The 1,279-nt window shown below is 44.4% G+C and overlaps 1 protein-coding gene across 1 annotated transcript in view; it reads right to left on the reverse strand.

Annotated features, from left to right (window-relative positions):
• Positions 1–1,279, reverse strand: part of LOC106941906 (tomoregulin-1-like) — a 26,770-nt gene that overhangs the window by 11,423 nt on the left and 14,068 nt on the right. The window contains exon 4 of the mRNA XM_015025057.1: positions 1,224–1,277. Within this exon, the coding sequence (XP_014880543.1) occupies positions 1,224–1,277 (54 nt within the window). The remainder of the gene's footprint in view (positions 1–1,223; positions 1,278–1,279) is intronic.

Here is a 1,279-nt window from a genome sequence, read left to right on the forward strand (position 1 = left end):
GCATCAGGTCTGATGATGCTGCATCAGGTCTGATGATGCTGCATCAGGTCTGATGATGCTGCATCAGGTCTGATGATGCTGCATCAGGTCTGATGATGCTTCCAAACTGACTGAATTGTTGATCAACAGCAGCAGGAAGATCAGATTTTTCAGATTCAGGTCGTCTCATTATTTCATATAAATGAACTGAAAACATGTTTCTACCTTTTCTTCTTCTCCCCTCTGACCTCCATCTATGGACCTCACCAAGCTCCGCCCAGAAACGCCCCCTAAAATCCCACGTGGCTGCATCGCTCACAAACAAAGCCTCGCGGAGCTTAGTTTCTATGTGTAAACATGGCGTCTTTCGTTTCAACTGACTCTCTACAAAGTATTTCTGAGTCGATTAGTGTAGCATTTCTGCCGGATTTTCACAAAATATCAACCACGACAATGGACAGGGGAACCAACAAGTTCATGCCATCTTTTTTGGACGAAATAAAGATGTTTGAGCCACGCGATGCCTCCAACATTGTGCGCGTCGCAGCAAAATGTTACCGGTAGACGAGGAAAACAGCAGATCCTCACACCCTCAGCATAAATATAGCTGTGGATGAGATCAGTGATGCCTGTTGTTCTTGCAAGGCTGGGTAAGTCGGGCATTCATGGTTTTGAGGGTTACTTTTGAAATCAGTGATTTCTGTTGTTGGTATATGTTTGAGTGTGTCTAGGCCTGATACTCGGTACTCGGTACTAGTGTGGCTAACACGATTACAGTTTAGTAAAAAACCTTTTCAGGTAAAATAAAATCATTAATGCATGTCAGATACGGTACACATTTTATTGATCTTACAACGGTTGAGCTGCAAATGCGGTCGTGCACAAGCTTTGATCCAAGCTAGGCATTCCGTATCAGATTTGGGAAATCTGTGAATTTTATTTCCACAAATACGATCAGGATACCTGACATCGCCTGTACAGATTCCCCACTGACAGTGGAGAACCATTCTTATTTGAGTTCTGTCGCAAAAACTTTGATTGTGTAGATTGTGGTCTGCTAGTCCACAATCTACATTAGCATGTGTTTACTACTTTAGCTTTTGTTTGTGAGACGGTCAACACATGGTAGCTGCGCTGTGACGTCAAATGGGCATTAGCCAATGAAACGCGGACCCTGTGGTAAGGTCCATCCTCCATGATTTTCCTCCCTACTCTTCCATCCTCCGTGTTTTGGAGACGGTTACCTTGGCAACGGCCAACATGTTTGATGTCGATCTTGAGCTGCTTGAGGCAGGACGCC

The sequence above is a fragment of the Poecilia latipinna genome, unplaced genomic scaffold, assembly GCF_001443285.1.
Source record: "Poecilia latipinna isolate Pla-1442-1.1 unplaced genomic scaffold, P_latipinna-1.0 Scaffold3930, whole genome shotgun sequence".
Taxonomy (NCBI): domain Eukaryota; kingdom Metazoa; phylum Chordata; class Actinopteri; order Cyprinodontiformes; family Poeciliidae; genus Poecilia; species Poecilia latipinna.